Source organism: Aulonocara sp. 'chitande type north' Nkhata Bay, linkage group LG3 (genome assembly GCF_057382095.1).
Source record: "Aulonocara sp. 'chitande type north' Nkhata Bay isolate Kocher_YH1m ecotype deep benthic linkage group LG3, A_spYH_male_GT1.1, whole genome shotgun sequence".
In the NCBI taxonomy this organism is placed as follows: Eukaryota; Metazoa; Chordata; class Actinopteri; order Cichliformes; family Cichlidae; genus Aulonocara; species Aulonocara sp. 'chitande type north' Nkhata Bay.
In genome coordinates, this window is record NC_141346.1 from 6,185,189 (window position 1) to 6,205,980 (window position 20,792).

A 20,792-nucleotide genomic window follows, 5' to 3' on the forward strand; every position below is an offset into this window, starting at 1 on the left:
TGACTGTCATCATCCACTGGAGCACAAACTGGGTGTCATCAGGACGCTACAACATAGAGCGAACACCATCCCCACTGACACAGCGGCCAGGAAGCAGAAGAACATCAAGAAGGCCCTGAGTGAATGTGGTTATCCCAGCTGGACTTTTGTCAAAGCTGGGAAGCCACCTAAAGAAAGCTCCAGCCGATCCAGGAGAGAAGGACAACCGCTGCCCTTGTGAAAACCTGTAGTGATCCCACATGTGTCAGGAGTATCAGAGCAGTTGAGACGCATTTTTTCTAAACACCGGGTCTCTGTGTCTCTAAAGAGCTCCTCAATACACTACTTGTACTTCAGCTTGGCCTCTTTGATGACCAGAGTCACTGTGCCCCTTTGTAAGCCTGTAAGTCCCCAAATTTGAGACAGTGGTGACAACAGACTGGGACCAGAAAAAGTAGCTGCATATATCATTCATTAGCTCCCAAACTGTCCAGTTATGGACTGAAACAGTGAGGGTTACCGTGAACATGACTCATGCAGTTTATCAGGGAAGCGGCTCAGCCTCGCTCTGCAGAAGCAGTGTCACAAGCTGATGGTCTTAACAGGGAAGTGGTGAAGCTGAAGGTGTCACTCTGCTGTCAGTCGTCATTCCGACAACATGAAGACTTCAGGTGTGTCTCTGCTCCTCGGTGAGTCAAACACTGAAAAACTTTTCATGCTTACTTTCAGTCATGTATTCATTTATCACCGCGTCATCACACAATAAAGTGGGAAAACACGTTTTCAGCAGGAGGAAGCTTTTGCTGAGGGTGGATGGATCCCCAAGTGAAGTTTGTTGGATCTGCTTAAAGTTTGTTTCATTTAGGAGAGAGGAAGAGTTTGCTCTTTTTCTGTTGCCTGTTTTCTAGTAGGGCTAAAGTAATTTAATTAAAAGTCATTGAAAATAGACAGTGATGCAGCTCACACTTTAACTCAGAGGCATCTAATGAAATAAATTCTTTCACGCAAGCATGAAGCAGGAAAGTGTGCTTACATCATGACTTTGTCTCATCAACAGATGTGGATACAAATGAGTTCTAAGCAGGAAAACCTTTTTTGTGATCCATCATGTAATTTGGACTCAGAGTTAGAGCTTCATGTTAAGTTCACTGTCTGTAACATGATGACTTAAGGAGAAGTCGGGCAACCTCATTTCTTCGAACATCGACGTTCATTCAGGAAACCACAGCTGCTAGTTGCACTCACCACACGTTTTTCTAATCTGCCTATTATGTAGCCTTCACTTCCTTTAATAAGAGCAAATTTTCCACTATAAACACAGAGTCTAACAAAAGACTGGAGACTGTTTTGGTCATTTCCCTCAGAGTTTGTATGTTTTGTTGTTTTTCTGGTGATGAGCTTCAAACAGCAGCAGATTGAGACTCAAATAGAACCTAATAAAATCAGTGAAGCTATTCATTGCTCATGTCATCCATCAGGGAGTTACTTTAATATCATTACATTGTTTGCTTTTAGTAAATGTGGAAATTGAATATGAATTCATTTTATGTTTTTCTTTTCTTTTTTATTTCTTAATACCTAACTGCTGCACCTGTACTGCCCGTATCTCTGCAGATATACTGTATAGCCACTCAAAACTGATGTTCAGATAGAGGGTGGGAGCCGCCTGTTTTCTCTCTCCACTATAATCCCTGACAATTTTATTAGTTTGGGCGACCTTTACATGTAGGTTGTTGGGATCACAGCAGAGTTAGAACAGAGGGGACATGGTGTTTGTTAAATGTCCGAATGGCCCGGGTGGAAGAAGCTGTTAGTGAATCTGGAGATGTGGGACCTGAGGTACCAACATACAACACTGTAAAAAATGACAGATGCCACCAAAGAGTCACAGAAGGTCTTCAAAGCGCTCCCTGGACTCCAAATGACCTCAGCCGCCTCAGCAACTGCGTTTTCTAAGGACAGCGCTAGCAAACGCTCTCCGCTTGCGAGTGAAAAAGAAAAAACACCCCTTCCCTTCCTTATTCATGTTGAAGTGTACCATGTCCACCAATCAAAAAATGATATGGCAACATGAGGCGTTTGGTTGTTTAGGAAGAGGGAGAAGTTTTAGGAGTGACACCAATGAGAGAGAGCGAAAGAAAGAGAGAGAGCGAGTTTTCACATGTGAGAGATTAGTGACGTTTAGTGTGTTTGGAGGCTGTAGTTAGTGTGTTATGCAGTTATTGGGTTTTTGTGAGTTATACTAGTGAATGTCACAGGTGCTCCTGCTGTCAGACCTTGTGGTGTTCTCCTCTGTTTTATAGTGGACAGGACCTATTCTTTGGGAGTTGCATGAATACTTTGTGTGCCTTCTTATTTGATGCAACACACCTGATTGTTCTGTAAATAGTTTGAAATGATTGTGCAAAAAATCTGAGGCCTTTGCTGCATTTTGGGGTAAATAGCAACATTTTACTTTGTTGTTTGCATCATTTTTAAAAATGTATCATTTCTATTTGCATTTCAAGTTATGAAAGGTATTGAATAAACATGTTTATGTTTTAACTGTTTTCCACTCAGAGTATACAAGAGGTTGAAGATACTATTACATATGGAGTGAACTCCACACCGGGTGTAGGCTTGCATGACTAAGAAACTATTTGAGGCAATTTTGTAGAGTTTGAGGTTGGACTCGGCTGCACATGTGTGCTTAAGCCGATCGATGGCTGCAGACTCTGTGGGAACTGAAATCAGCCCGTCATTGATGCAGAAGTGTCTCTCGACAAAGTGTCTTGTGTCTGCTCCAAAGTTTGTCTCGCCTTCCCAGGTGGCACCCGGGCGTGGTCTTCCTGCACTTTGTCACATGAGTAGAAGTAATCAACAACTTTCTATTCATTTTTATTCTTATGAGCACGAGAGAGAGAGAGGGGGGGGGGGGGGGGCAGGTACACAGTCACTAAAGATAAATAGCACAGCATTTAGTTGAATAGACGTTAAAAGAGAAGGTGCTTCAACAGCTGTTGTCTGCACCCTTGACACAGGAGAACAGAAGACTTCACCACCAGGACCTCACCACCAACTGGGTGTCACCAACTTTCTCACAACACCTAACTGTGACCTACACAGATAACCAGTGTGCAGCTTTGAAATATAACATCCAGAGTCTATGTGACAAATGGCTAAACAAGTGCCATCATAGCAGGGAGAAGGGTGAACATGGTAACATAGAAGATGCTCTCCCAGGCCTATTACTGCCTTCTGGTCATAATGTCCACTCTCTTTCAGTGACCTCTGACCTTTAATATCCTCTGACCTTCAGTGACCTCTGACCTCCTGTTTCAGGTGTGTGTGTGCTGCTGCTGTCTGCACTGACTGTTTGTGCAGGTGAGTAGATGAAGTGCACCATGGTCCAGGACAAACACTGAGTGTAAACACTGATAGAAACTGTCCGTCTGTCCTCCAGTCTCTCTGAGCGTCAGTCCAAACCTTCAGCAGTTCTTCACAGCAGCCTCAGTGTCTCTGACATGTGAAGGTCAGCTGGGCTCTGATGGATGGACGGTGAAGAGGGACACAGGAAGTGGGACTGAGTCATGTGGAGCAGGTGGGCGGGGCTTTGGGAGGATAAATGGTCCATCCTGTTTGTTTAATGAGTTCGAGCCAATCAGTGGAGTTTACTGGTGTGAAGGTGAAGCTGGAGAGAAGAGTGAAGAAGTCAACATCACTGTATCAGGTAATGAAGTCGTTCATTTCATCATCAGACTAACAGCACACTGTTATACCACCTCTACATCACTCTGTGGGTCTTTTCTTCAGATAAACATGTGATCCTGGAGATCCCTGCACTTCCTGTGAGGACAGGAAGTCATGTCACTCTACGCTGTAAGAAGAAAACTGGTGGCACAGCTGCAGCTTATTTCTACTTTAATGGACGTCTTGTTAGACCTAAATCAGAGAAACTCATCACCATTAACGTGCAGCAGTCTGATGAAGGTCTCTACTGGTGTGCTCCTGATGAGTTTGGATCATCTCCTCAGAGCTTTCTGAGGGTCAGAGGTCAGAACACTGACATCACTTCCTGTTTAAAGCCAATCTGCTGAGCTGATGATAAACTGACTGAACCAGCTTCCTCATCTCTCCTGCAGGTCCTTCAACCACAGCCTTGTTTACAACAACAAAAGAAGCAACAACAACCATAACGTCACTGACAAACACTCATATCTCCTCTTCTTCTACCCTTCTTTCTCCTCCCCCTTCTCCCTCTCCCCCCTCCTCCCTCATATTCCCAATTGTAGCTGCTATAGGTTCCCTGGTGCTATTGGTTCTGGTTCTGTTTGTACTTCATCTTCTGTGGAAGAAGCGCACAGGTATGGTGTCTGTCTCAAATTTTCATCCAAAGTCATCATCTTGGACACATCAAGACAGCCTCCATCAGCGTTTCTATTTTTAGAACACTTAGAAAGTAGATTCAGACTAAAACTCCACAGACACAAATACTAGTATTCTTTCAGATCACTTCATCTTTGCAGGGAGATACCAGTCAGCTCCAGTAAATGATGTCACCTATGCTGAGGTCACCAGTAGAGCCTGGACCAATAAGACTCCAGCCAGCGAACCTGAAGTACTTTACTCCAGTCTGAGGACAAACACTGCAGGTACACATTCACCTGTGTTCTAGCGAGGGACATCAATGAGAGATAAACCCAAAAGTAGTTTTCATTGGGCTTGTAAAATGTGGTCAGTGAAACAATGAGAATCTTCTTCTCACATTTATCAAACTACTGTTTTGAAAGTGGGATTGACAGCAGGTGCATTTCACTCTTCAGGTTCCTGTTTCCTCAGTAAAACCTGTCACTGGTTTCATAATTAAAGCTGTACTGTGGTTTCGTTGGTCAGTTCAGTGTTTATAACATGAGGCAGTCAGCAGAGAGAGACGTGGCACTGAGACAGGAAATCCTGCAGCTTAAACAGATATGATCGGTGTTTGATGGGAGTCAATTCAGGTTTGTGTGAATGACACAGTGTAACAGGAGCAGTCGGCCTGAATTGAAGATTAAAAATAATCTGAGCGGATTTGGTTTGTTTTTAATCCAGATGTATCTTTTCAAAAATAAATCGGAGAAGCACACGTTGGACAGTTTAATAAAATACTGTACAAACCAGCAAACCAGCAAAATTAGGAAAATAACAACCAGTACAAGGTGAGAATGTACTGCTCGCGTTCTGACTCTAATCTGAGGAGCAAAAACACATTTTAAGACATTATTTAAAGACAGGCAGCGAGTGGGCTGAACTAACGAGGGCAGGGTGATGCTTCCACAGTTTAGGCTACAGCTGAAAAAGCCCAGTCAGCTCTCACTTTGAGTCACGTTTTTGGGACTAGCAGGAGAAGCTAGTTCAGTGACCACATTATTTCTTTTATTGCCATGTAAATCTGAGGGTTATACACAGTAGTAGCAGTAATCAGATGTAAAAGCACATAAATAGTGAAGTCACCTGAGTCAGTAGTTCATATTTCCCGGAGTCGAGCGTTCATTCACCCACATCAAAACAGGTGCTGCTGGTGTGGTTAACTGCTGAGAGAAGCTCTCTGTGACGGAGCTTCTTTGTTGAGATCAGTGGGAAATGATCAAAGGTAAAACACATAAACCATGAAGTGTTTTATGTGTTTAAGATCAGTCTAGCAGCTATTTGAATGTTGTGGACTCTGTAGAGATAAACAGTGTCTGAGAGTAGAGAGAGTGCATGTCAGCAGATACCGGTGCTGAGATACAGGACTGAACAAAGGAAGATGTAAAGTTACCACACAGCAAAAGATGTTCTTAACTTTGTTTCTTGTCTTCATCTCTTTGTGTGACTAGTGTTTAAAGTGAAACAAAATGAGTTCTTTTTCAGAGAGAGATTCATGAAGCCCCTCACAACGTCTTCATAAGAATTAAGATTTCTCTGCAGGATTATTATTAAATGAAAACAATATATATTTGAATTCAGTTCAGCAGGCAAACAGGGTTGATGGGAAATCCAAGTTCAGTGAGTTGTAAATAAAACCCGGATATTCAGTCACTCATTGGCATGTTCTTGTCTTGATGATGTCATCCCAAAAACACACATGACCAATGCTGACATCATCACTCAGACCCCTGAGAACACAGGTAGGGAGGCTGCACCTATATGACTCATGTCCCAGTGTTATTACATGCTGAACTATCGGGGCGACTGTGGTTCAGTGGATTGGGAAGCTCCTCTATAAGTGGAAGGTCGCCGGTTTGATCCCTCCTGCTCTCTCTCTGTCCTGGTGGTTGTGTCCTATGGCAAGACACTTCCCCTACCACCTACTGGTGATGGCCAGAGGGGCCGATGGTGCGATATGGCAGCCTTGCTTCTGTCAGTCTGCCCCCGGGCAGCTGTGGCTACAACTGTAGCTGCCTCCACCAGTGTGTGAGAGTGACTGTGGAACTGTACTTTGGGTGCCTAGAAAAGTGTTATATAAATGCAATCCATCATTAACTTTTTTCTCTTTAAGCTTCAGTTTAAAAATTAGGTTTAAAATTTCATATATTTGTTACATACATATACATTTTAATTAGGTTTTAAAGTTGGTAGGACAATAAATGCCTCACCCTTCTAGTGACCTGCACCATGACTGCACACTCAACTGTCCCATTTTTACAGAAGCTAAAGGAACCACAGACACCACAGAAGAAGTGTAAACAGGAAGCTGAGGACAGACCTGCAGACTTCCTGTGGACAGTCTCACTCTGTCAGTCACCATGGGAACATTTACAGGCAGTCATCAGCTTCCTCCTTTCTTCATTCACTCCCATTCATTCACACAGTGATGTCATTGTGGGAGCAAGTTCCTCCTGAGGAACCAGGATTGACGGGGAACTAAAGAAATCAACCTGCTGCTGGTTTGAGTCTGTGCAGCTTGAACTCTGACAAAGGTCTACTGCCAGGTGAAGAGTCGTCACTTTCAGGAGCTGCTTCCATCATTTCAAACTGATCAATACTCTGAACTTATGAACACTCATGTTTGACACAGAGTGTCCTGTGATGGTCCTCAGTCTTTGAGCTAGTTTTTGTGTTTGTTATGGACTATGTGTTTATTTGTTCTCTTGTTTCAATGACCTTTGTTCTGGTTCTATATTGGTGTCTCTTGAGCTCAGGTTCCCTTATTTGTCAGAGTCGTCATTATTTATATTTCTTATTCTCTATTTCTTGTTGTTCATGTTTATTTCCTTCGTGTCCAGTCTGTGCCAGCCTCTTCTCTGTGTTTTGTTATTCTTTCAGTCTCCCCGCTCACGTACCTGCGTTTGTCTGTTTTCTCTGTGTTCTGTCTCATTGTGTTTGTAATCCCATCCCTGTGTTTAGGTCCTCAGTCTCCCTCGTGCCTGTTTTGCTGTGTTCTTCTGTGAGTTCTATGTTTCCTTCGTAGTTTCCTGTTTATATTCTCTAATTTTCTTTTTTTGTTTCTCTTGTATTTTTATGTTTCTTTCTGAGTATCTTCTAACATTAATAACGCTGCCTCTTTTAGCCGACCCCTTTGTTTCCAAGTCCTGCATTTGGGTCTTGCCTCTGCCTGCCACACAGCTGTTCATGACAGGCACAGAAAATGATTTTGAACCTAGAAGTAATAAATGCATGAACTTGTTTTTCAGCATCACTCTGAGACAGGATATTTCTAATTTTAGAGATGTTGCTCAGATGGAAGAAAGCAGTCCTACATATTTGTTTAATATGTGCATTAAAGGACATATCCTGGTTAAAAATGACTGGTTTCATCTCAAAGCTGGCCAGTTGGACAGGAAACAAAACAAGATGTTATTTACATATGAGCATCACACTTTACCTGAAATACACAAAGAATCTTTCTAATAATAGAAAACAGTTTCAAACCTGCAGGATTAAAGTGATGAAAGTTTGTGATTTAAATTTGTCTCATAAACGTCCAAAACCTGCTGAAGGTTCAGTTCAGTTAGTATCTGTAACATGACGACTGAACATGAAGGCAGACGACCTGTTTTCATCAAACAGGAAACCACAGCTGCTGTGTTTAGCATCGCTCCTGCTGATTGGGTCTGTTATGTAGACGATGTTTCCTCTATTAAGAACAAATTTTCCACTGTGTGGACAGAGTCGATAATCGTCCTGTGTCTCTCAGAGTTTCATTGTTTGGTTTTCAGTCTAAATGTTGCCATCAGTCACTGTCAGTTTGGGCACCGAACCTTAAACACGCATGTCAACAATAAATCTACATTAGTAATGCATAAACAGCAAACCAGCAGGATCTCTCTGTGCACTGTGAACACTGACTGAGGCTCATGTGATGCAGTGGGTTGTCTTCTAAATGTGTCTTCTTGTCTGCATGCTGAAGTATTCTTAGGCAAGATACTGAACCCCAAATTTCTTCTGACGCCTCCATCCAAACGTGAGTGTTTGATAAAGGTGCTTAGAAAGCAGTGTGTGAATAGCTGAGTCTTGAGTGCTCAGCTGGATTAGAGCAGTAGCAGCAGTTCGTTTACACAGACAACCAGTTTACATGTATAAATGATGATCAGTGAACTGCCATCACTCGTGGTTGAAGCGTTTCTTATGTAGAGCCGGAAAATAAACCACAAGCTTGAACACTATTTTTACTGACCTTTATCTGTGTAGCCTTCCTGTATTGAGCTTGGCAAGGACTAAATGTCATCTTTTCATTTCCAGTCAATTTTATTCATATAGCGACCAATCACAATAACAGTTACCTTTATATTGTAAGGTAGACCCTACAGAGAAAAACCGAACAATCATATGATCATCTGACCAGACCATATTTCACTGGCTTCTCTAAATGTTCAGCAAACTTTAAATGCTCTTCATCATGCTTTTTCTTCAGCAATGGCACCATGGATGGTGACCTACATGCCATGCCTTCTTGAAACAATTATACCTGCTGATTCCAGGTTTTTCTCTAGCACCTTGGCTCTTCAACAACTCTTCTGATCATTATTATATATGGTGAAATGATGTTCTTTCCACCTCTGCATTAAGAACCCAACAGTGCTCACTAGAACCTCCAGTAGTTTAGAACCAATACCTTCAGTATGTTTTGCAACAATACGGTTGTGAAGGTTTTGAGACGGCTCACTGGTTTTACCCATCATGAGATGTTTCTTTTGTGACACTTTGGTAATGACACAGATCTTTATAGGTCATCAGTTGGGACTGAACCTACTAATATTAATTTGTAATAACTGTCAGGATGGCTTTCAATTATTGATAAATTTCATTTGCCATGAATCATGATTTCCTATGTCTCATTGCACCTTCCTTTTCTTCCTTTTGTTTTTCTCTGTTATTTCTCATTATCACACGTTAACCCCTGACCTGAACTTTCAAAGGTGAGTGATAAAACATTAATTGAATTACAATATTATACAAAGAACAGAAGTAAACACAAAATGCAGTTTCTAAATAAATGTGTTTATTATTAAGGGGAAAAACCCAAACCTAGATGAACATGTCAGAAAAAGCTATTGCCCCTGAATTTAATAAATAACTGCAACCAAGCATTTGTAACAACCTGCAATAAATCTTTAACAGCACTGTGGAGGATTTTCAGCCCACTCACTGTTGCAGAATTGTTGTAATTTAGCCACATTGCTGGGTTTTCAAGCATGAACCACCTTTTTAAGGTCATGTCACAGCATATAAATCAGATTCAGGTAAGAACTTTGACTTATTTGGGTGTTTTGCATAATTTTCCGGCTGCAGAAACCAAGTGCGCTTCAGGTCAGATGAGAACGGATGGCCAGATAGTCTCCTAAAGAATTGTTTCTTTAAGAGGGCCGAATTCATGGTTCCATTTAGGGAGGCAAGTCTTGCAGGTCCCGAGGCAGGAAAACAGCCTCAGACTATCAGACTATCACCACCATATTTTACTGTTGGTATGAGGTTCCTTTTCTGAAATGCAGTGTGTAATGACACACACTCATCAGTCCAGGGTTTTTTTCCCCAACAGTCTTGGAACTCTGCCACGCAGGCTGGTGTGCTCCAGTCCCTTTCTTAAAGTGTAGTCATGAGAAAGGGACTTTGATTTTAACTTGAACTAAAAGCTGATCCTAAACTAAGCACAGATCAAACTGATTGATCAGCCATCAGAGGAGTCGGATCAATGGAGCTGCTTCTGTTCCTGATGTCCCCTGTTTGATCCTGGACCTGAACTCTCCCTGCAGAGACAAGACAGTCAGACAGGGACAGACAACAAGAGACAAACTTATATTTTCATACTGACCTTTGACCTTTAATAGCACCGTGGTCTCTCTTGAAATGCATTTTTCTTTGCTGCAGACATTACAGCTGTATTCTCCACTGTCTCTCTCTGTGGGCTGTTTCAGGGTCAGACTGAGGTCTCCAGTTTTCAGCAGGTCTTCATTCATCTCCGTTCGGTCTCTGTAATCCTGGTGCTGTTTGTGAGGCTGGTCAGAGCCGTTCTTATACATGTGAACCAACACTGATGGTACATGGTCAATGCGTTTCCACACCACTGTAGCATCTCCAGGCAGGTTTTGTGTGGTTTTGAAGGGCAGCTGGACAGACTCCGCCCCCTCCTCCACCTCCACCACACAGTCTGAGAGGACAACAAACACAACATGAGCTGTACAGACAGCAGTGAATCTAGAAAACACCTTATTAAGCTTCTTTATAGATGCTGCAGTCTGATATTTACATTTAATTATTGTTATTGTCATTTTATAAACAAATACACTGTAAGAAATATTTCATAGGTATTTGCACTGACTCATCACTCTCAGCAGAACTGTTTTCTTTCTCTTGATCCCTTTCCCCTCAACTCTGCAGATGTACTTTCCAGTGTCTCTGTCTGTGGGGAGTTTCAGGGTCAGACTGAGGTCTCCAGTTTTCAGTGAGTCGTCTGTCATTTCGTTTCGCTCTCTGTAAAACTGGTCTCGTGCGTCAGGCTGGTCAGAGCCGGCGTGATATTTGTGAACAGTCATCGGTGGTTCAGGTTCATAGCGCCACCACTCCACTTCAGCATCTCCAGGCAGGTTTTCTGTGGTTGTGAAGGGCAGCTGGACAGACTCCGCCCCCTCCTCCACCTCCACCTGACAGACTGAGAGGACAACAAACACAACATGACACAGCAGCAGTTTTATTCAATGATTCCAAAGAGAACTTTAATATTCAATTTTAAGTGTTACACCCCGGCCTAGGCAACCGGGGTGCACACAAACACAGCTGGGGCAAATTAGACCTGACAAGACAAGGAAACGTAAACTGAACACACTAAGATAACACAGACTTTCAAAGTAAAACAGGAAATACATGACAGTCACGGAAAAACAAAACACTGACAACACCGAATCGTAACAGTTCCCCCCACCCAAAAATCAAACATTTAACCCCAAGTGAAAAGTTTGATCCAGACAGACGAAGTCGATGAAGGCTGGAGCGGTCCCTCGGACCCTCCAGCGGAGACGAACGGCTGAAGCGAAGGCAGACGAAGCTGATGAAGGCTGGAACGGTCCCACTGACCCTCCAGCAGACGACGAAGGCTGGAGCGGTCCCTCGGACCCTCCAGCGAAGGCGGATGAAGGCTGGAGCGGTCCCACGGACCCTCCAGCGACGACAAAGGCTGGGGCGGTCCCACGGACCCTCCAGCGACGACAAAGGCTGGGGCGGTCCCACGGACCCTCCCCCCAGCGAAGGCGGACGAAGGCAGGCGAAGCTGATGAAGGCTGGAGCGGTCCCACGGACCCTCCAGCAGACGACAAAGGCTGGGGCGGTCCCCGGACCCCCCAGCAAAGGCAATCCCGGACGAGCCCCCATGTGTTACACCCCGGCCTACACTCTAAAAAGTGTATTTCAGCAGTAGTTGAAGTTACGTAAAGTTCAGAGTCAGTTTCATTAAGATTTCTGCTTTAGTGGAGCCAGTCTAAATTTGTGGAGTATATCAACTTGTTATTACGTGTTGTTCCCTCAGTACACATGTAACCTGCTATTCTCATTAGAGTCAACCTGCATCAATTAGGTTTCTCGTGACGCGCACTGCGTCATGACATCAGACGCACTGTCTGATGTCATGACGTCTCCGCCTTCTCCAGAATTTTCTACCTGCGGTTGAGAACAACAATTTGAGAGGCACTTGGCTGCAGGCAGGACCTCGTGAACAATTTGGTCAATAAGGTAACGAAGATATTACTTTTTCCATAGTCCTTGAAGGTAAGTCAAATGTAGAACACATATTTTAATATATTAGATATAAAAATATTCCAACTGTATTGTTAAGTTTGTTAAGTGTTTAGTAAACTGACCTGACCAAACCGCTATCATTCAGCCCTGCTAACATTAGCGAAATGTCAGACCTGTTGGTAGTTTGTGTTTGGACATGTAGGTTAAGTTAGTAGTTTGCCGGCGGTACTCTCTTGTTTTAATATCGTAACGCTAGCTTAAAGTTGTGTATTCATGCAGTGTGTCGGTGTTGGCTTACTGTTAGTTATTCATTAGCATTAGCACATTATAGCGGCAAGCTGGGTCGCGGTTCTCTTCAGACTACGTTACTTCGGGCGCGCGCATTTATACACGAGTGGTTGTTCGCAGTATGCCTGTCGGCGCGAATAGTTCATGCGGTCAGGGCCACGGGTGATATAGGAGGTAAAGTTTAGCTGTGGTGGCTCCAGGAAGCATGCATTTACTGCCGCTTGCATTGCCGCTTGCATTGCTTTCAATGTACATGACGTTAAGAAGGCGAGGAGAAAGGGTGCGTGCAGCGCTCGTACACGCACGGATCAGCCGTGTGAGAGGGAGATGGTGTGCGGCAGAAAATCAAAATTAGAAATCATAGAAGAAAGTATTACGCTATTGAACACAGAAAATACAGCCATCAGATTTCTTGTAGACCTAGCACACTTCTGGTCTGTGTCTGAATACATATACAAGTACATAGATGCAGATTGTAGGAGCCATAATTGAATGTATTGAATTTTGATGATCACTGGGTTTTTATTTGTTTGGTTGTTATGGGAGTCACGTGGGTGCTAGCGGTGACATAAATGGGCGTTGTCAGTCTGTCATTCGCTGGGTTTGATTTTGACAGAGAGGAGGGCTGGGTAGCCGTAGTTTTTGTTGACTAAAGATGTAGCGACTTCCACAGTCGCTAGAGGCCGGGGATGAAGCCTGCCTTTCAACAGCATGCAACAGCAAACAGGTCGTCAGAGGAGCCGAGATGATGATTGTGTTGATTGTGGTTGCGATGATGTGTTAATACACCTCTCTGAATGTTATAATTAGTCGTTAATAACCTCTGCCTCTCTACCACAGCACGTGTGTTTATCAGCCATCGTTTTGTTGGAATGGGTCAGAAATGGCCGCCCCAGTCCTGGTTCTGACGGAGGTTTCTTCCTGTTAAAACTGAGTTTTTCCTCCCACTATCACCAAAGCACTTACCCATAGTGGGCTCATATGATTGTTGGGTTTTTCTCTGTTTTCTCTGTATTATTGAAGGAACTACCTTATAATATAAAGTGCCTTGACGCAGTTGTTGTGATTTGGTGCTGTATAAATAACTGACTTAAATTCATTTCTGACCTTTGACTCGAAGCCTCACTTCTCTCTTCAGCAGTATGTTTCCCTCGCTGCTGTAGGCGGTGCAGGTGTAGACTTCGTTGTCTCTGTCTGTGGGGTATCTCAGGGTCAGACTGAGGTCTCCAGTTTTCAGCAGGTCTTCATTCATCTTCGTTCGGTCTCTGTAAAAGTGGTCTTGTTCTTCAGGCTGGTCAGAGCCGTTCTCAGACACGTGGACCTTTGTGGTCCGGATGTAAATGCAGGTCCACTCCACTTTACTGCCTTTAAGCAGGTGAAGTTTGGTTTTGCAGGGCAGCTGCACAGACTCGACCCCCTGCTCCACCTCCACCAGGGGGACTGAAAGGAGAAAAAATACCACAATGAGCTGAACACAGCATCATCACCACTGAGAACATTTTGTTTGGATGAAGTGAAACATCTGCACTGAAAACATGTTTGACTGGCTGCAGCCTGGGATTTGTCCTGTTGCTCCTCTGTGCAGACACAGTGTTATCTTTGGTGTCCTAAATCAATTATGGGAAGAAATTTATCATCTGTCTTTATCTTCACTTCCTACACCCAAACTGGAAACGTTAATAGACCGTCATGTGAGCTTGCCTACTTAATATTTCCTTTGAATTTTCTCTCTACATGCAGATTATTATGAACTTTTGTTAAATAAGCTATTATTCTGGGCTATGCAGGCCCAGACAAAGCGTGCAGCATTTTAATGAGGTTGTTTTAGTGTGGAATAGAAGAAATAGAAGAAGCTCGTGTGAGTTTCCTTAAGAAAACATCTGATCCTCAAAATCCTGGTGCTTTCAGGCTGACATTGACTCAAAAACATAATCATTATAATATTTTCATTCTAAATCATTTCATAAATTTCTCTTAAACTCCTCAATTTCTCGGACTAGTGTCACATCTTCAGTTTGAGCTGATAAAAAAGTAATGGTTGAAAAACCTAACTTAATAGATCTTACTGTAGCTCACTCATCAAGTCCTGTTCACCTCAGGGACAGATTATCAATGTGGTCACCAAGCTCTTCAATTCATGACTCACATCTTCATCTTCTGTCTACAGCACTCACCTCTGACGTAGAGCTTCACTTGTTTCTTCTTTAGGATGTTTCCCCCCCTGTTATAGACGGTGCAGGTGTAGGTGAGTGGCGTCTCTGTTTGTCGGGTATTTCAGAGTCAGGCTGAGGTCCACAGCTATCCGCAGGTTTTTGTTCATCATTGTTCGATTTCTGTAAAACCAGTGCTGTTTTTCAAGGTGGTCAGAACCGTTTTTAAAGACGTGCACTATCCTGTTGGAGCTGTCAGTCCACTCTACAGTTACATCTTCACGTCGGTAAACTGTGGTTATAAAGGGCAGCTGAACAGACTCCACCCCCGAATCCACATCCACCTGTGGGACTGTGAAATAAGAAAAACAAATAATGATTTGTGCGCGCAGTCTGTCAAAGCCCCCATGTTTGACATGTAAAGTGTGTGAGGGGAGCCTGTTCTGCAAAATGCGCTGGAGGATTCCTTAAGAACATGAAACATGGGGAAACACTGGTTTGTGTTTTATTGAAAGAAAGGAGACAATTAAAACCACCTATTAACATAACTAATAGATTAAGAAGAAGAAAAAAACACTGCAAGTCAAGTAAAATAAATCTGAGGTTTAGGGATGATTCAGATTATTCACAATGCAAACACGTCACACACACAACATACCTTTCTTAAAATAGCCTCTGAAGTAAACTCCAACACCCACGATGACAGCTGCAACTACAGCCAGGACACCCAGAGCCACTGGGACACTGATGGGAACTTATAACACAATGAAAACATGAACATTACATGATGTTAACATAAAATGATTAACACTCTGTGACACTACATGTGATTTTGAATCTCTTTGCACTGACCTCCACCTTTGACCCGCTGAACCTGCAGTTCCACTCTTGACTGACCCAGTTCTACTCCAAACTTACGGACGGTGCAGGTGTAGCTGCCGCTGTCAGACAGCTGAAGCTTTTTCAGAGTGAGACTGAGGTCTCCGGTTTCCAGAGCGTCAGGATTCATGGCTGTTCGGCCGCTGAACTGGTCATTTTGGTTCTGGAGGTCATCGCCTTCTCGTCGACGCAGGTGCACTGTGGAGGGATTGAGGTCATAGCGACTCCACACAGCTGTGGATTCTTTTTCTTCAAAAGTAGGAAACTCACAGGGCAGGAGAACAAACTCCGCCCCCTCTAGTACCTCCACACCTGAGGCACACTGGGAAACTGAGGACACAGACATAGACAAAGACCTTATTGATCCCACATAAAAATAGAAAAAATAAATAATAAAATGATTCTGTGCAAATGGTTGCTATGTGCAGAAAAATAACACAAAATGTTTTATGTGCACATAAAGTGCAGGCAGTGATAGTTATACACACATATTTATAAACAGTGTTCATCCTGTTTATAATGTTACAGCCTGGCTTCTGTCGGGATGAAGGACCTGTGATAGCGCTCCGTCCACAGTCTCCGTCCACTGTCTCCTTCCACAGTCTCCATCCACAGTCTCCGTCCACTGTCTCCGTCCACAGTCTCCATCCACAGTCTCCGTCCACAGTCTCCATCCACTGTCTCCATCCACAGTCTCCGTCCACAGTCTCCGTCCACAGTCTCCTTCCACAGTCTCCATCCACAGTCTCCGTCCACAGTCTCCTTCCACAGTCTCCGTCCACAGTCTCCGTCCACAGTCTCCATCCAGAGTCTCCGTCCACAGTCTCCGTCCACTGTCTCCGTCCACAGTCTCCATCCACAGTCTCCGTCCACAGTCTCCGTCCACAGTCTCCATCCAGAGTCTCCATCCACAGTCTCCGTCCACTGTCTCCGTCCACAGTCTCCATCCACTGTCTCCGTCCACAGTCTCCTTCCACAGTCTCCGTCCACAGTCTCCTTCCACAGTCTCCATCCACAGTCTCCGTCCACAGTCTCCTTCCACAGTCTCCTTCCACAGTCTCCATCCACAGTCTCCGTCCACAGTCTCCGTCCACAGTCTCCATCCAGAGTCTCCATCCACAGTCTCCGTCCACTGTCTCCGTCCACAGTCTCCGTCCACAGTCTCCTTCCACAGTCTCCATCCACAGTCTCCGTCCACAGTCTCATGCAGGGATGAGAGATGTTGTGCATAATAGCCCACCCACCTCCTTTATGGGGTCTAGGGGACTGTCCAGGACAGAGCTGGCCCTCTTCACCAGGCTATTTAGCCGTTACCTGCCCCTCTCTCTGCTGCCGCCTCCACAGCAGAGCTCTGGATAAAAGATTGCAGACATTCTCAGTAATGTCCTGCAGACTTCAGCCTGTCAGCACAGTCGACTTTGGTCCTGGTGCCGAGTTTGAGTGTTTTCTGAGAAGTCCAGGTTATTGTTAAGGTGAACACCCAGCAGCTTGTACATGGTGACCACCTCCATGCCCAAACTTTGGATGAGGTGTGGTTTGCTCGGGAGGTTGACCACCACCTGCTCCGTCTGATCATTTGCCTCAGATACACATCCAAGGATGGCTGTATCAACGGATTCAGTTTATCTGCCCACCAGTGACAGATGTGGATTCTTCATGCTCAAAGACTATTTCCAAGACGTTTCTCCTGTCTATAATAATGCCGTGTGTGTGTGTGTGTTTACCTTTGCTGTTTTTATATTTTGTCTGTCATCTCTCCCCCTTGCCTGTGATATTTTACCCACTGACTGTCTTACTGTTCAGAACTCAGGCCTGGATTACAGCTGGACTTCAGCTTCAGTGTGTTTGTGTTTGAGTCCCGTCATTGTTTTAAAAGAAATGAGAGGACTACAGTTCAGTTTTTTCTCATTTACATACTTCTTATGGTAAAAGTCTGGTGCAAACATACACTTGGTCCTAGAACAAAAAACAATTCTCTCTTTTGGCTTTAACTATGCGAGAATAACCTGCGGCATTTGAGAACTTATCTTCCTGATCAACATGCACAAACCTGTCTGACTGTTTCTGTAAGCAAAACCAGTGTGTGTGTGCTTGTGTAAATATGTGTGTGTGTCATAAGTTTAAAAGAAACTTTTCTTACCGTACAGGAGGATCACAAACAAATCCAAAATCTTCATGTTGCTATACAGAGAGTAGACATCTACAAAGTTAATCTTCAACCTGAACCGACTAAGAGATTAAATAATCCTGCCAAGAAGCCAAAGGTGTTTTCTGGCTGCTCTCCATGTCACACATCACACCTGTGGATTGCTTTCATTCAGGAAGAGGAAACACTTTTTTAAAAGCAGGAGGAGGAGGAGTGTTCACAAAAGCCTCAGCCAGTAAAGAAGAAACTGTTTGAATGAAAGAAGCATTCATTAGAGTAAAAACCTAAATAACCTATTTGCACATTTAAAAACTTCCTGCTTCAAATCTGTGATTTTAATCTGTTATGCATAACTTTAATCATGACACTTTTTCAACATGAAACACTAAAATTAAATGTTTCCAGTTTTGGATCTGTTGATTCCCACTCTCTTTTAACTATTTCCCCACCATCTAAGTGCATCTAAGCACAGCTGGGATTGATCTTTATTTTCACTTCTCTTTAAATGTAACTTTTAATCATAAATATTATAGGATAGATTTAAATTCTAGTTACAAAACTGAAGAAAACAGCAAAAACAACAACAAAAAATCTACTGCCATTCACATGTAATACCTGTACAGCCCACAAGAGGGAGTGATACTCAAATCAAACACAGCAAAGGCTGATGGTGACCAGTGGGAGTTCATTCAGTAACAGAAAGGAACTGAGTGGGTAACACTTCATAATGGCCACTGTTATTTAACTGTGAATTATAGGTGTTAATTTAACTTTACCATACTGTATGATACCATCTTTATTTATAAAGCCCTTTAAAATAAAACCAGGGTTCACAAAATGCTGTACACGCCAGCAAAAAAATGTGTTTTAAGAAGAGTTTAAAACTCAGAAAGAGAAGAAGCCTGCCTAATGTGCAAGGGCAGATCGTTCCACAACTTTGGAGCTGCTACAGCCAAAGCAAATTAATGCTTACTAAGGGAGTGGGAAGGTGTATATGGCTGTTGCATCTCAGAGAGGTGGGGGCAGGCTATAAGAGATTTAAAAACAAATAGAGAACTTTAAGAAGGACCCTAAAATGTACAGGTAGTGTCATGGTCTCCGTGCCTGCCCGGCCGGCCCCACAAGACTGCATGTGGTGTTTGGTTTTCTCTCTCTCTGCCTGGGCGGAGCTCACTGTGGGCTCCCGCCCTTGGCCCACACACCTGACAACAATCAGCTGTCATCACCTGGAGCACTATTTGAGGCTGGAACACAGATCCTCTCATCGCTGGATGATTGTGCTACAGACGTTAGTGATTCTCCCAGCTCCTGTGAACCTGTGCTTGAGTATACCTGTGATTCGTGATTTGTGAGTGACTTCCCTTTCCTCTGCTACAGACTTTCCTCCCCGGACCTCCCTGTCGTGTGAGCGTGTGTGGGTTTGGGCAAGAAGACGTGAGCGAGTGTGAGAGCGCTTCCCTGTGATTCCCTGGAGTTTGGATTTTCCCTTCACTGTATATATCGTGCACTGGTGCTGTAAATAAACTGTTTTTGGAGACGTCACACCGCTCTGCTCTTGAGTTCCTACTACCAGTTTGTGACAGGAAGCCAGTGAGTGAAATTAAAATGGGGGTAATGTGCTCAGACCTTTTTGTTCCAGTTAAAAGATGTGCTTCATAACCTGCAGACGCCTAACAGATGCATCACTAACCCCACTATAAAGTGCGTTACAATAATGGAGTCTAGAAAATTCCCACATGTGGGACTAATAAAGGTACATCTTATCTTAGATGTAACAAAGACATGGATTACTGTCTCAAAAAGCTGCTCTGATAAGATGGGCTTTATTTTTGCCAGTTGTCTCAAATGAAAAAAAGACAGATTTTACAACAGCTCTGACCTGGCTTTCAACTTCATCATCTGCCTCCATTTAAACTCCCAGGTTAGTGGTGATTGGTTTAACAAACTGCGCCAGCAAACCAAGATCCATAGTAGTGGTCTCAGAAGTGCCACCAAAAACCATCACTTCTGTTTTCTGCTCATTAAAATGTAAAAAGTTCAAAGGCACCCAGGCCCTTATTTCATCAAGACATCTGAGCAGAGGGTCTACTGAGAAACCATTTATCTTTTAAGTGGGAAACAAATCTGGGAGTCATCGGCAAAACAGTAGAAAGAAATCCCATGTTTCTTGAAAATATACTCGGGTGGTATCAGATATAAGGAGAAAAGAAGCGGGCCTAAAACTGAACCCTGTGGAACCCCACATTGAAAAGAAGCAGCAGAGGATACAAGCTCACCAAGTTTCACAGAGAAAGTTTGGTCTGCCAATTAGGATCTGAACCACTGCAGTGCAGTACTCCTAACACCCACCACCTGCTCTAAACTGCAAATTAAAATCTTATGATCCACTGTATCAAAGGCAGCTGTTAAATCTAAAAGCACGATCATAACACAGTCATGTGATGCAGTTCCTAAAAAAATTATTAAAAACTCTTAAAAGGGCAGATTCTGTACTATGCAAAGCTTTAAAACCAGATTGAAAAACTTCCGAAATACAACATTCTTCTAAAAATGGATATTCATGGCTTGTAAACTACCTTTTCAAGAATCTTTGAGATAAAACTCAATTTGGAAATAGGTCTGTAATTTGCAGTCATTTCAGGATGTGAATTCCAGTAATACTGTAATATTTGCTGACACCTGAAGTTCATCCTTCTTCCGTTTACGTTCAGCTCTCTACACTTTCTTCTGGCTTCACAGGAGCCTTCAATCAGCCATGGTTCAGATATGGCTTTTACTTATCTAAGATTAAGGAATCCCAACAGCCACTTCATAAATGTATGGCACAGCATAGAAGAGCCACCTCCACAGGACAAGACTCAGCAGTCCATCTGCATCTAAAGGACAAAGGTCACTCCTTTGAGGATGCCAAAGTTCACAAGCACAAGTTCACAATGAACTCATCCAAAAACCTTGGCTGATTGTGACCTACACCCGTTTTCACGCCATTGTCCCTCTTGGGGGGACACTCCCACGGGGCTTAAATCTGGGATTTTCCACGGTTCGACCCTAGAACTGAAGAAGCTTCTCGGATGAAACGTCTTCAAGAAACAGCTGTGAGGACAGAGCAACTCCTTGGTAAATAATGCACTTGATGGTGACTTATGAAGGTCCTTGCAGTCAAGTTGATCTTGCGCACTTCC

At 43.5% G+C, this 20,792-nt stretch overlaps 1 protein-coding gene and 1 pseudogene across 2 annotated transcripts; one reads left to right on the top strand and one right to left on the bottom strand.

Moving 5' to 3' along the window:
- The first annotated feature begins 1,767 nt into the window (after window positions 1-1,767).
- On the top strand, window positions 1,768-9,411 carry LOC147333667 (uncharacterized). Its single transcript, XM_086285821.1, has 5 exons — window positions 1,768-1,818; window positions 3,400-3,688; window positions 3,772-4,011; window positions 4,251-4,610; window positions 6,628-9,411. The coding sequence occupies exons 1-4, from the start codon at window positions 1,768-1,770 to the stop codon at window positions 4,403-4,405; spliced, it is 735 nt and encodes a 244-aa protein (XP_086141947.1). The 3' UTR covers window positions 4,406-4,610; window positions 6,628-9,411.
- Window positions 9,411-17,771, bottom strand: LOC147333668 (muscle M-line assembly protein unc-89-like; annotated as a pseudogene). The gene is made up of 8 exons (XR_015125639.1): window positions 17,605-17,771; window positions 15,438-15,794; window positions 15,244-15,339; window positions 14,610-14,937; window positions 13,543-13,875; window positions 10,739-11,068; window positions 10,232-10,567; window positions 9,411-10,166 (listed from the first exon to the last, which is right to left on the bottom strand). The product of XR_015125639.1 is annotated as a muscle M-line assembly protein unc-89-like (transcript).
- Window positions 17,772-20,792: the final 3,021 nt, after the last annotated feature.